At 37.9% G+C, this 12,411-nt stretch overlaps 2 protein-coding genes across 2 annotated transcripts; both read left to right on the plus strand.

Annotated features, from left to right (window-relative positions):
* Positions 1-434: 434 nt before the first annotated feature.
* On the plus strand, positions 435-5,400 carry LOC149570689 (endoglucanase 25-like). The gene is made up of 7 exons (XM_089823231.1): positions 435-1,000; positions 1,820-1,917; positions 2,972-3,199; positions 3,519-3,980; positions 4,198-4,333; positions 4,430-4,602; positions 4,701-5,400. Exons 1-7 carry the CDS (start codon positions 637-639, stop codon positions 5,100-5,102), a joined length of 1,863 nt encoding a protein of 620 aa, XP_089679357.1. The 5' UTR covers positions 435-636; the 3' UTR covers positions 5,103-5,400.
* Positions 5,401-6,039: 639 nt separating this feature from the next.
* Positions 6,040-11,633, plus strand: LOC149570690 (endoglucanase 25-like). The gene is made up of 7 exons (XM_089823232.1): positions 6,040-6,777; positions 6,903-6,994; positions 8,490-8,717; positions 9,053-9,514; positions 10,251-10,386; positions 10,475-10,647; positions 10,752-11,633. The coding sequence occupies exons 1-7, from the start codon at positions 6,414-6,416 to the stop codon at positions 11,151-11,153; spliced, it is 1,857 nt and encodes a 618-aa protein (XP_089679358.1). The 5' UTR covers positions 6,040-6,413; the 3' UTR covers positions 11,154-11,633.
* Positions 11,634-12,411: the final 778 nt, after the last annotated feature.

Consider the following 12,411-nt stretch of genomic DNA (forward strand, 5'->3'; position numbering starts at 1 on the left):
AAAATTTGAAACAAATATATACCTAAGGGAGAGATTCACCATTTCAGGTTTACTGAGGTCTGCAATGTTAACTGGTGATAAGCAGTTCCCCAAAACGTTTCTGATAAATAACGCAGCATGCGCTGAAAAATGTGCTGTGAAACTGCAATGTCACCTTCGCAGAGTTAAAAAAATCCAGCCCCATCAATGTCAGTGACGAAGAAGCATCTGAAAATACCTCATAATTTTGGATCACTCCACACTGAAAAACAAAGAAACTGAGTGTACAACTATTCCTTTGTTATGTCGTCATTGACTGAGCATTTACCAAAATGCATGGCGAATACAACGGCTACACATTTTTTGTATGAATACCAATTATAATAATAAATAAACAATACCTGCTGGTGGTATTTTTCTATTATATGCCTGAAGTGCATGCCACAAGTGTTTGGCAGCCGGCTGTGAGATACTTACTTACTCCATGAATTTCTCTGGTCAACGTAAATTGTGAAAGTGGGAAGAGGGCTGCATAAGTTTGTTCTAACATTTTTATTTTTTCTTCTGTAGACTCTGCAGCCATTTCTGTCAATTGAAAAGCTTCAAAGCAACACAATTGAAAAGTGGTATGTGAGATTTGTTGTGGATTGAAAGAAAATGTATGGGAGAGATCAGTGGGGAGGGGCTTTTGAGATCCATGGGGACGCCAGTACAGAAGACAATCGGAGCAGAACAGAGATTGACAGTGGTGCTCTGTCCAGGCAGCTTGATGAAACTCAGCAAAGTTGGCTTTTGGGGCCCGGAGAGCAGAAGAAAACTAAATATGTGGATCTTGGGTGTGTTGTTGTGAGCTACAAGGTCCTGAAATGGTGCCTCTGGATCTTTGTCTCGGCCGCCATTGTTACTGCTCTTGCTGTTGTCATTGCCAAGACTCTGCCCAAACATCACCGCAAGCAGCCTCCCCCTGACAATTATACCGTTGCTCTTCACAAGGCACTTCAGTTCTTCAACGCCCAAAAATGTATGCATCACATCTCAACACAAAATCCATCCATTTCTAGACATTTTCTTGTTTGAACATGTTATTTTAAGTGGGTTCTTTTGGGTACATGAAAAAAACGGCGACTTTAATTTTGTATTACATTATATAATGTTCTATCAAGGTCCAATTATATAGTGATTTTTTGAAATTTTTGAATTAACCGTTATGGATTCATATTATAAGTAATAGTTCATCTTTATCTCTTATGAATATGAATTACAGATGATGTTCATAAGAGTAACACAATGGGATCTCACTGGAATCTCAAATCTCAAACTGTTCTGATTTAAATGAATTTGATTTAGAAGTTTTTCTATAGGTCAATTTTTTGTGTAATTGTTAGGTCAATTTTTGTTAACCTATGCTCTATAAATAATGTTCTTTTATGATTCAACTGCATAGTATCTTCAGAAGTAGTAGTAGTTCATCCTCATCTTTCATGAACAAAAGAAACGAATGACATTTAGATGATGTCCATAAAAGTAAAAGATCTTTCATTTCAAACTATTCTCACTTAATCTGAAAGTTTTCTTCAGATCAAACTTAGCATCATATGAATTTTGAGTTTGACTTCTAACAATTTGTATTTCAGGAATATCATCTTTCTTAAAGATGAACAGTCCATTTAACGTTCATTACATATTCATAAGAATGAAACATTGGCTCATTCATTGCTGATTTGACTAGAATTCAATTGATTATAAAAAAATTCCTGATTTAAGGTAAAACAAAAACACGAAATGAATGTAATTTGAATCCTTCATGTGCTGATGAATCTGATGTGTTTGGTGGGTGCAGCGGGAGTTTTGCCCAAGACAAATAATGTTTCATGGAGAGGAAATTCCGGCCTTCAAGACGGGATTTCGGATCCTTCTGTCAGTGCGAGCCTGCCCATGGTGGGGCTTTTGTTTCTCCTTTCTATGATGACATACTTTAAATTAGAGAGCTGTTTCTGCAACCCATTTAATATTTTTATCATGATTTTCAAGAGTGAAGAGGAAAAACATTATGCCGAAGAGAAAGTTGAATCCACAAATCATTTCAATTAGTAATAATCATTTTGAATTGTCTGATGAAATTGAGAAAAGATTGCACACAGCCTGCAGTTCACAGATCTTCATCTTTTGCACCTATATGTTAGTTTGGCTGATAATATTTCTCTTTCATCTCTACCATTGTAGGCTTAAACTTTCAGTGACCACTTTCTTCCTTCCGTTGTTTATGTCAAGAGAGCCATTTTATTCTTAACAATTTATTAAAGGTAGATTTAAACTCTACAGCATTACCGATTTATACTGCAAGTTGGTATTCCACCTCTTCTGCTTTTCCTTGTTGCTCCTATAAGGAGCTTTTATCCTCCTTTCTACATTGGAGTAACCTACACTTCTCATATGAAGGCCCTTTGCTAAAGGTATAGATCTGCATAGTGTTGAACTAATTGACAATTTTTAAAGAAATAATCAAAGATGATCTTGGGAACATCTGATTTAAACAGGAAAGTTCAAGGTTAATTAATTCAACAATAAATCAAGCTCAATCTATCCCATAGGAATAGTAAAAGTGTGCTTCGGCCTTCTCTTACATCATCTTGACCTTGAAGCAGGTTTGTTTGTTTTAGCAATGCTATTTGTATTTTGTTCTAGAATATCCTTATCAATGTGATGGGAAAATTTTATATCCTTATTCTAACCTTGCAATGCAAACTGAAATCAGCTCTAACTCCTGATGTCCAGAATATTGTGATTAATTGTACATTTTATTTTGTACCATTGTATGCCTCATGTCCTTAATGCTTCTCTACCACTTTCTTTTGTATCTTTTTCAAAGAAAATCTACCTCTTCAATTCCCAATTTTAAACTCCATTTCATGCTCTGACTGTAAGCAGTTCTGTTAAGTTGCAGTTAGTGTTCAGTATGGTAGTTCTAATAGATGACATCTTTATATTTCAGAAGGATCTGGTGGGCGGATACTATGATGCAGGTGACAATATCAAGTTTGGTTTCCCTGGAGCATTTACCATCACCATGCTGAGCTGGAGTGTGATTGAGTACCGACAGAAGTACGAAGATATTGGAGAGCTCCACCACATCAGAGAATTAATCAAATGGGGAACAGATTACATGCTAAAGACTTTCAATGCCTCTGCTGCCAAAAATATAGATATCATTTATTCACAGGTTAATAACTCTTACCGAATGCACAAGACCTCATTGCACTGACAACTGCGTTTTGGGTCACAGCTTATATGGGAAGAACCGCCCTTAAAAACAGTCACAATATTTTCTCTTTTAAAACACACTTGTGCGAGTGCACGGCTTTGTAACCATGTGATCAGTGATCACATATGAAGACCAATTCATTTCATTGCTTCTCCCTTTATAGCCATCCAATCACATAGACTACTTTTTCTCTCATATATACATGATTAAAATCAATTCATTTCATTCAATGAAACCCTTGAACTAAGCATGGTGGTGGTGATTTCTTTATGTGAAGGTGGGGCGTGCAGTCAATGGATCAACAACTCCAGATGATCATTATTGCTGGATGAGGCCTGAAGATATGGACTACACACACCCTGTGATTCCAATCAATGCTGGCCCTGACTTGGCAGCTGAGATGGCTGCTGCACTTGCTGCAGCATCTATTGTATTCAATGATGACAGGGCTTACTCAAAGAAGCTTGTGAGAGGTGCTGATCTTTTGTACAAATTTGCGAGGAATAATGGCAAGAGGAGCAGGTACAGCTCTGGAAAGCCCGAAATAGCACAATTTTACAATTCATCTGGGTACTACGATGAATATGTGTGGGGTGCTGCATGGATGTATTTCGCATCAGGGAATACCTCTTACCTTAACTTGGCTACTCTTCCGGCAATGGCCAAACATGCGGGTGCATTCTCAGGTGGACCGTATTATGGTGTATTCAGTTGGGATAACAAGCTACCAGGTGCCCAGGTACATATTGGATCCAACATTTTCGTTTACTTATTCAATTTTACTATTCAAACTGAATGGAAAATAGCTGCAAAAGTTATCTTTCTCGATGAACCTACCATCCCCTATTCTTCAAGGTTCTGCTTTTTAGGCATAGAGTTGTATTGTACTAATTTCCAACTATGTGATTGTTTTCAATTTTCTCTAATGTGTGAATTGTGCTTATGAATTATGATAGGTTTTGCTGACAAGGTTGAGGATTCTCTTGAACCCGGGCTACCCATATGAGGACATGTTGGCAACCTATCAAAACCAAACCAACATTTTTATGTGCTCCTACTTGCCCATGTTCAAGTCGTTCAATAGAACACAAGGTGAGATTATATTTCCTCCTCTCATTTAAAATGTTCACCTATAAGGTTTGTGATGACTGAATATGTTGTTCTGAAATCTTCATTTCTTGCTCACAGGTGGTTTGATACAACTTAACCATGGAAATCCTCAACCCCTTCAATATGTTGTGAATGCTGCTTTTCTAGCCTCTGTATACAGTGATTTTCTTTATACTGCAGATATCCCCGGTTTTCATTGTGGTCCAAACTATTTTTCAAGGAAAGTACTACGCGACTTTGCAAGATTTCAGGTATAGTCAAATGTTTTATAATACTAGGCATGACCAGTCATGTTTGATTTCTTTAGCTAGGGAGGGTTTTTACTCCAAATTGCAATTTTGTTTTGCAGATGGACTATATTCTTGGTAAAAATCCTGAAAAACTGAGTTATGTTGTGGGATATGGGAAACGTTACCCGAGACACCTGCATCACCGTGCAGCATCCATTCCTTCAAATAAAGTGAAGTACTCCTGCACAGGAGGGTACAAGTGGCGAGATACCCCAAACCCTGATCCACATGTGATCACAGGAGCCATGGTTGGAGGGCCTGATAAGAATGATCGTTTCCGTGACAGTCGAACTAACTACAATCAGACTGAACCCACAATTGCAGGCAATGCGGGCTTGGTTGCAGCCTTGGTGGCTTTATCAGGAGGTGACAACATCAAAGTCGATAAAAATACCATCTTTTCTGCAGTCCCACCCCTGTTTTCTACAGCTCCGCCGCCTCCTCCACCATGGAATCCTTAGATAAACTTGGGGACCTTCTTTGATGTTGCCCTTTTCGGAGATGGATTACTTATTTGAAAATGTGTACCAGTGATAACGATGATGGCTCATAAAACTAGATCTAGATTCCATGTCTAAACCCAGAATTAGGCTTTACAGGCAAGGGGGATCCCAGATGATCCTCTGTGCACATTAAAAGTGGCCAATATTCCGGTAACTACTTCTTTCTTCATTCTTTTCGAGGTCGCCATGTCGATGGTTCAGTGATATGATGTATGAAGTATTAATAAAATAAAAGTTTGGGTGTATATTTTAAGAAGTTTGTAATTGCAGATCACACAATATAAAATGATTTCATTTTAGTTTAAATGTGTTGACTATTTTGTGTTAACCTCAAAGTAATATTATAATTCCGAGGGTCGAACAAATAAGGCTACATCACTACAGGCTGTTCTAAAAAACGACAATGGCAGACCTGCATGCAGCACAAAATTCATACCAATTATGATGCATGATCTGTATACGCACTTATTCAGTTACACATATTTTTCTTAGTAATTTACAGTTGGAGCGTCGGAAACGTGAAAGAGTGTGCTTTGCAAGTTGGCATTTTACTTTGACCATTTGCTCTGTTCTCCTGTTCACATTGTAGCTTTAAAATCAAGGTCGGCGCGACCTAATATTATGCGAGCTTGGAAATTTTATTGAATCAAAGTAAAAGACGCGGCATGCCCTAAATCAGCGCTATAAAACACGGCGTCACTTTCGCTGACAATTGTTCAATATCCCATTTTCTCAAGTCAGTAGTAAGTAAAAACAAAAATAAGTTCAACTCGTGTTCTGGGCCAGTTAACAAATTTAAAACATCAATGCTAGTGGTTGGTAAAAACCAAATAGGTCTAACTCGTGTTTTGAGTCAGCTGGAAATATAAAGACACCGAATTGGGAAGATTTCGTTGCCAGGCAGGAAGATTTGTTGCATCTTCCAACGTGGCGCAATGTTTGACTGAGCATGTAGCGAATTGCATGGCTGAATGTACATTGGTGACACGCATGGGCAGTACAACATCTCCTGATATATTTGTATTTTCTAAGTATGAAATGTAAGCGAGAAGATTTCGGGAGCCAGTTATGAGAACAGTCCATGAATTTGCCGGGCCAACTTAATAGGAGGAAGCTGCATCACATATCGAATGCTTCTGTTGAGCTGTGGCTAGCAATTCTGCAACCATTTTTCCTGCCGAAGCCACATTCCAAGGCCGTTCGTGAAAAGAAATTGAAAAGCGGCGAGGAGAGGAAAAATTCAATTCAATTCAATTGTGAGGATCGAAGATGTACGGGAGAGATCAATGGGGAGGGGCATTCGAGATCAATGCGGAGTCAGCAACAGAAGACGATCGGAGCAGAACAGAAGTGGACAGTGGAGCTCTGTCGAGGCAGCTTGATGAAACTCAGCAGAGCTGGCTGCTGGGGCCCGGTGAGCAGAAGAAGAAAAAATATGTTGATCTTGGGTGTGTCGTTGTGAGCCACACGATTTTGAAACGGTTCCTCTGGATCCTTGCCTCGGCTGCTATTGTTTCTGCTTTGGCTGTCACCATTGCCAAGACTCTGCCCAAACACCACCATGCGGAGCCTCCTCCTGACAATTACACAATCGCTCTTCACAAAGCACTCTTGTTCTTCAACGCCCAAAAATGTATGACCAAACCCATAACAAAATGTTTCAATTTGACAAATTGGCTGATAAATTTTATGTTTCGGGGATTTTTATCACTGCGGGCTGATAAATCCTATGTTTTGGGGATTTTTTGTTGGTTGCAGCAGGAAGATTGCCCAAGAGTAATAATGTGCAGTGGAGAGCAAACTCTGGCCTTCAAGATGGAATTTCGGATAATTCCGTCCGCCTGAGCCTGGTGTGTCTTTCTTTTCCATTCTTTGCTAAAATCGTTTATATTACAGACTTGAATGTTTCTGCCAATCATAGTGATTATTTCCACAATTTGAAGAACTGAACAGCCGCCTCATTTCAATTATCAGTAGTTCTTTTGAATTGTATCGTGGAATTAGGGGAAGCTACATTGGTAACTTATACAAAACACGCAATTTTCGAATCTTCATCTTTTATTATGTTTCAGCTCAATCATCGCATCTCGGTGCACAAATAGAAAGCACCTTGAAAATCTAATTAATTCTGAATAACTCTGAATTTAAATGTACGGGAATTGGCTTTGGAATGGATTGTGTCGGATTGCATGTCGATTTGGTTTGGCATTATGCTTTTTATTGAAGTATATGATTGAATTGGCATCACCTCCTGATCGACTAATGTTGTTATAAGCCTCTTCAGCGTGTTCACAGTTTTCTGGCTGTGGTCTCGTAATTGAGAATGCCCATTCCATACAAACGGCCCATGTTCAAAACTGATTGTTCTTGGAGTTCAGTGGGTGTCAACCATATTCTTGGAGCTCAAAGAGTGGGTAACGAAATAAACATAAGAACAAAGATTTGTGACTGTGAGATCCATAAGAACAATGCAACTATATAAAAGCAGATTGGCAGTTCCACTGGAAATGTTCTTCACAAAATACACCATCTGATATGCCATCTTAACAATTCCTAACGCTTCACTTAGTGAAACAAAACATTAATTCCGTGCACCCTATTGACAGAATGAAAAGTTAGTATAAAAACTGGTAATGCTTACTGGCAGGCTGGCGGTTATTCTGTTCTAGGAAAAAACAGGGCATAAAGGCCGCAACATGTTCACTAACCAAAAAGAATTGCCTTATGGATTTCCTTTTGGAGGAAAATTGAAAATCTTAGTGTGAGGCTGTACAAAGGAAGAATAGAAGGCAATGGAGATTTAGCCACATCACACCCACATGATTGCCCGGACAAGCACACTATATAAATTGAAGAATTTCTACCTGTTAAATTTAACAGGTGGGGAATGGCAAACTAGGAGAATTTAGACCCATTTACATGTTCTACAGTCACTTCTGTATTAAGACAGTACACAATTTGAAATGATTATCATCGATGAAGTTTAATACAAAACAAAAAACTCTCCAGTCTGTGGAAGGTCCAATTCTGAAGTCACGAATATGGTTTTGGATATAACTCTGGATTGGCATAAAGTTTATATTCCTCTAGATGTTTTAAGATCAAAACAATTTGCTCTGTTTCTTTCGAAGACCAAAAAGTTCTTTACTTGTTTTCCTTAAAAACTAAATATCAGAGTGTAATACTTTAAAATAGACCACCCCATAAAAAAAAAACAAGTGTATTTTAGCCTTCTTTTATATCAAACTGAACTTCAAGCAGATCTATTCATTTTGACAAGAATTCTTCCTCACAAGACTGTTATTCTCTTATGTTTTACTCATTGATGGCATCTTTCATTTTCAGAAGGATCTGGTGGGCGGGTATTATGACGCAGGAGATCAAATCAAGTTTGGTTTCCCTGGAGCATTTACCATAACCATGCTGAGCTGGAGTGTGATCGAGTACCGACAGAAGTATGAAGATATTGGAGAGCTCCGCCACATCAGAGAATTAATCAAGTGGGGAACAGACTACATGCTTAAGACTTTCAATGCCTCTGCTGCCAAAAATATAGATGTCATTTATTCACAGGTCAGTAACTCGATTGCATTCAAAAGACCTCATTGCATTGCAAATTGATTTTTGGGTTGCAACTGATATGGGAAGAACTGACCTTGAAGAAAGAGGCACCAGGATGTTCACGTGTCTTTTTATTTTTCTTCACTTTGTTTTTAAAATATGAGTGGAAAGAAACACTGCTTTTGTTTCTTTAGACATTTCTTAAAACTCTTGTGGAAAGTATGGCTTTGTAACCAAGTGGATCCATGGACTTTTTTTCCTCCTTCATGGATATAATTTGAATCAATTCATTTCATTGCCTACAGTCCTAGAACTGATCATTGTGGTGGTGATTTATTTATGTTTAGGTGGGGCATGCAGTCAATGGATCAAAAACTCCAGATGATCATTATTGTTGGATGAGGCCTGAAGATATGGACTACCCACGCCCTGTAATTCCAACCAACGCTGGCCCTGACTTGGCAGCTGAGATGGCTGCTGCACTGGCTGCAGCATCTATTGTATTCAATGATGACAGGGCCTACTCAAAAAAGCTGGTGAAAGGTGCTGATCTTTTGTACAAATTCGCAAGGGATAGTGGCAAGAGGAGCAGATACAGCTCTGGAAAGCCCGAAATTGCACAATTTTATAATTCATCTGGGTACTATGATGAATATGTGTGGGGTGCTGCATGGATGTATTTTGCCACTGGGAATAACTCTTATCTTCGTCTCGCTACTCTTAAGACAATTGCCAAACATGCAGGAGCTTTTTCAGGTGGGCCATATTATGGTGTGTTCAGTTGGGATAACAAGCTACCAGGTGCCCAGGTACATATTGGATCTAGAATTTTCCTTTAATTGTCATTTTTATCGATAAAAAATAATGAAAATGGATGGTTTTACCTTTTGTACTGTCTAGGGACAGTAGCTCATTGGACAACCCTCTTACCATTATCCTTCAAACACAAGAGACTTGTTGACCATTCATAACCTTGATACTCCACAATGGACTGTGTATATTGTTTATGTGAAGATTCCTTGTAGGCTCAATGTGCAAATTTTCATGATTTGTGGTTCACTCTATTATATAAATAAGCAAATGCCTCTAATCATTATGAATAGAAACTGTATCAACCATCAATGTGGGACTAGGCACAATGGCAAATGCTCAAACTAGATCACTATTTTCTTCTTTTCTGCTCCCAAGTTTAGATTTTCATCTTTCCTTCACAAACAATTAGCTGCAAAGTATCCTTCTCAATGAGCCTATCATGTTATTTTATGATTTCTTGTACATAAAACATGTTGGATTCTTCCACTAGGCCAGCGGCGTAAATACAGTAATGTGTATCATGTTTCATCCTTGTCTTCTCATCCTCTACATAGAATTTACACTTGATATCAATGTTTTCTGCTAGAAGATCTACGAGTTTACTCTGAGATGTTAATCTGATGCTTTCATTTGCAAAGATATGTCTAAGGTTCTATTTCTTAGGGTATAAATTTTCAATCATCGAATATTACTCTAATTTTTCTTTCCACAACTGGATCACACTTGTGATAGGTTCTGCTGACGAGGTTGAGGATTTTCCTAAGTCCAGGCTATCCATACGAGGACATGTTGGCAAGCTATCACAATCAGACCAACATTTTTATGTGCTCTTACTTGCCCCTTTTCAAGGTGTTCAACAGGACAAAAGGTGAGCTTCTATTACCTCTTTTATTTTTTTAACCCAAGGCTTGTTATGATTATATTTTCTATTCTGAAATCTTATATCTTATATGCAGGTGGTTTGATTCAATTAAACCATGGAAATCCTCAACCCCTTCAGTATGTTGTGAATGCTGCTTTTCTGGCATCCATATATAGTGATTATCTTAATAGTGCAGATATTCCTGGTTTTTATTGTGGTCCAAACTACTTTTCTAGAGAAGTACTACGTAACTTTGCAAGATTTCAGGTACAGTATTGAAATGTTCTATAATATTAAGCAACACTCGTCATGTTTAATTTCCTTTTCTAGTGAATGAAGGGTTTAAGCTAAAACTCCATTTTTGTTTTCAGATGGACTACATCTTAGGTAAAAATCCTCAAAAAATGAGTTATATTGTGGGGTATGGGAAGCATTACCCAAGGCATGTGCATCACCGTGCAGCATCTATCCCTAAAAATAATGTGAAGTACTCTTGCACAGGAGGGTACAAATGGCGAGACAGCTCAAAGCCCAATCCACATGTGATTACAGGGGCCATGGTTGCTGGGCCTGATAAACATGATCGTTTCCATGATAGTCGTCGGAACTACAATCAGACTGAACCCACAATTGCAGGCAATGCTGGCTTGGTTGCAGCCTTGGTTGCTCTTTCAGGAGGTGACAACTTAAAAGTTGATAAGAATACCGTTTTTTCTGCAGTTCCACCTTTGTTTCCTTTATCCCCCCCACCTCCTTCACCATGGAATCCTTAAATTTCTTCTTCATCTTGCTTGAAAAAATGAAAACTCCTAGCTGATTGCAGGATCCAGCTCGTTCCTCTCTGTAAATTTTATTGGGGATGGATTAGTTATTTGTAAGTGTGTACACTGCAGGAAAATGTTTCATGATCATCATTTTCCATCTCTTAAATCCAGATTTGTGTTTGATGGGAAGGGGATCACACATATTTACCCGTAGACAGTTAAAATAGCTAATATTCCGGTAATTAGCCTATTTTGTCATTCTTCTTAAGGTGGCTATAGATCGATGGCACACATGTGAAGGTTGAAAGTAAACTGCACTGTACAAATGTTTCTAATTAACTACTATAGCAATGGCTATAAGTGTGCCATTGTTTACATTAAGATTGGAATAACACAGTAGTCTTCTTGGAAGACTTTATTGTAAAACATGGTAAAATGCAGTAATATGTTTTACAATTGAATGATGAAGCGAAATTGAAAACAAGCAAAGTGAGTGTTGGTGGTATGGGATTGCTATGCTTCTCCAATGGTGCTGCTATATCAAACACATTGAGTTGATTGAAAAGTCTGTTCTCACTTTTAAGCATTAGAAGGAACACTAGTTGATTCACCTCAGCCATGGAAATCCAACTCGACTTGTCACCGTCTCCATTTTACTCTCATTTTCAGCTGCTTCTATGTTTTGATTGGAAATCCCTGTTTTTTTTAGTTATACCATCTGTAATCACAATATCTATGTCTTCTGATTTTTTTTGGTTCTTGTTTGTATGTCTTTCATTTTCTCAACTGTGTTCACATTTCCTCATGTACTCTTCCTTTATGCCCCTCTTTTTTTCCTTACCAATATCTCTTGCTTTTGATAGGTTCTTTGGATTAATATCATTCAAATTGTATGATATGAAATGGTGTACTTCAAAATGAATCATTTTTGACATATTTGTTTTTGGTCTACCCCGGCAAAATATGATATTTAAGAACTAACTTTTACATAATTTGCATTGTGTTCATGACTGGTCATAACGAATTCTTTTCCAACCATACAATTTCAAAAGTGAAACTCATAGTTAAAAAGGAACCAAGTTCACATCATCTCAATCAATACTTTTTGCGTTCCATTTCCTCAATTATTTCTGTATTTGATTCTGCTGCAAGTTCAGTACAAAGTTTCAACTGTCATATTATAGTTACTTCACGATCTTAAAATTATTTTAGATAGTATTTCTTCGTATGGCTATCATATCAGAGTTGTTTATTTCTCAAAAGCAAA

Source organism: Cupressus sempervirens, chromosome 3 (assembly GCF_028749045.1).
Source record: "Cupressus sempervirens isolate cs-2001-9-10 chromosome 3, ASM2874904v1, whole genome shotgun sequence".
In the NCBI taxonomy this organism is placed as follows: Eukaryota; Viridiplantae; Streptophyta; class Pinopsida; order Cupressales; family Cupressaceae; genus Cupressus; species Cupressus sempervirens.

Coding starts and splice junctions, on each gene's coding strand:
- LOC149570689 (XM_089823231.1), top strand. CDS start 637: ATGTATGGGAGAGATCAGTGGGGAGGGGCTTTTGAGATCCATGGGGAC. Junction 1,001..1,819: donor GTTCTTCAACGCCCAAAAAT/GTATGCATCACA, acceptor TGGTGGGTGCAG/CGGGAGTTTTGCCCAAGACA. Junction 3,200..3,518: donor TAGATATCATTTATTCACAG/GTTAATAACTCT, acceptor CTTTATGTGAAG/GTGGGGCGTGCAGTCAATGG.
- LOC149570690 (XM_089823232.1), top strand. CDS start 6,414: ATGTACGGGAGAGATCAATGGGGAGGGGCATTCGAGATCAATGCGGAG. Junction 9,515..10,250: donor ACAAGCTACCAGGTGCCCAG/GTACATATTGGA, acceptor CACTTGTGATAG/GTTCTGCTGACGAGGTTGAG. Junction 10,387..10,474: donor GGTGTTCAACAGGACAAAAG/GTGAGCTTCTAT, acceptor TCTTATATGCAG/GTGGTTTGATTCAATTAAAC.